Source organism: Helobdella robusta (assembly GCF_000326865.2).
Source record: "Helobdella robusta unplaced genomic scaffold HELROscaffold_79, whole genome shotgun sequence".
Taxonomy (NCBI): Eukaryota; Metazoa; Annelida; class Clitellata; order Rhynchobdellida; family Glossiphoniidae; genus Helobdella; species Helobdella robusta.
This window is the reverse complement of record NW_008705453.1, coordinates 146509-147473: the sequence shown is the minus strand read 5'-3', so window position 1 is coordinate 147473 and position 965 is coordinate 146509. Positions and strand designations below refer to the sequence as shown.

Genomic DNA, 965 nt, shown 5'->3' with positions numbered 1-965 from the left:
GTTCCAAAATAAAACTTATGAATATAGATGAGCTTTCGAACAAAAACGCGCAGAGAGGAAAAAGATTTTCTTGACAAATTCTGAGCCTGCATGCAATATTCATGCCCCACTTTTCGCAAGCAAGCAAGTAAACGAACGAACGAACGAACGAACGAACGAACGAACGAACGAACGAACAAACACTTAAAACAAACAACAAAATGTTGATTTGTGCTTTTTTTAATAAAAGCAAATGTTGTAAAGAAACAACTAGAGCAGCAGCAATAAAGTACAATCTTTATTTTCTTGGGTGTTGTTTAAACCAACAAAGCAAACAGTCGATAAAACAATGGAACGCCTTTTTGACACATAAGAACAATTCAATATAACTACTACACGCACACACACACACACACACACACATGCACACATAAAAAATATTTGATTACATAAAGAATTGTTGAAAAAATTTTGTATGTATAAAAATTTTTATGAAATTTTCGTTTGTTTTATAACAATAATATAAAATCATAGACACGAAGACATGGATATTAAATAATGTGTATGTGTGTGTCTGTGTGTGTGTGTGTGTGTGTGTGTGTGTGTGTGTGTGTGTGTGTGTGTGTGTGTGTGTGTGTGTGTGTGTGTGTGTGTGTGTGTGTGTGTGTGTGTGTCTGTGTGTGCATAACAAACATTTCTTCGAAGTTGAAATATTTTAAAAAATTAATGAGAAAACATAGAAAAATGGATTGAAAACTTTAAAGTCGGTGAAAATTGTTGCGAAAATGTTGTGAGTAATATCGCGAGGAAAACAAACCAACAACAACAACAAACAGAAACAACAAACAACCACAACAACCTCCTCCTCATCAATAACAACAACAAAAACCACAACAACACCAAATAACATCATCATCATCAACAGCTCCGGACATCAGTCATGAATTATGCATCATGCAAATTATAAACAAAATATCACTACTATT

General features: G+C 33.7%; 1 protein-coding gene across 1 annotated transcript in view; it reads right to left on the bottom strand.

The window, feature by feature from the left end:
• Positions 1-507: 507 nt before the first annotated feature.
• The window catches only part of HELRODRAFT_182012 (hypothetical protein), a gene marked incomplete at both ends in the record, with an annotated part of 4718 nt that continues 4260 nt past the window's right edge, over positions 508-965 (bottom strand). Inside the window, one exon of the mRNA XM_009031777.1 lies at positions 508-553. Coding sequence (XP_009030025.1) covers positions 508-553 — 46 coding nt within the window. The remainder of the gene's footprint in view (positions 554-965) is intronic.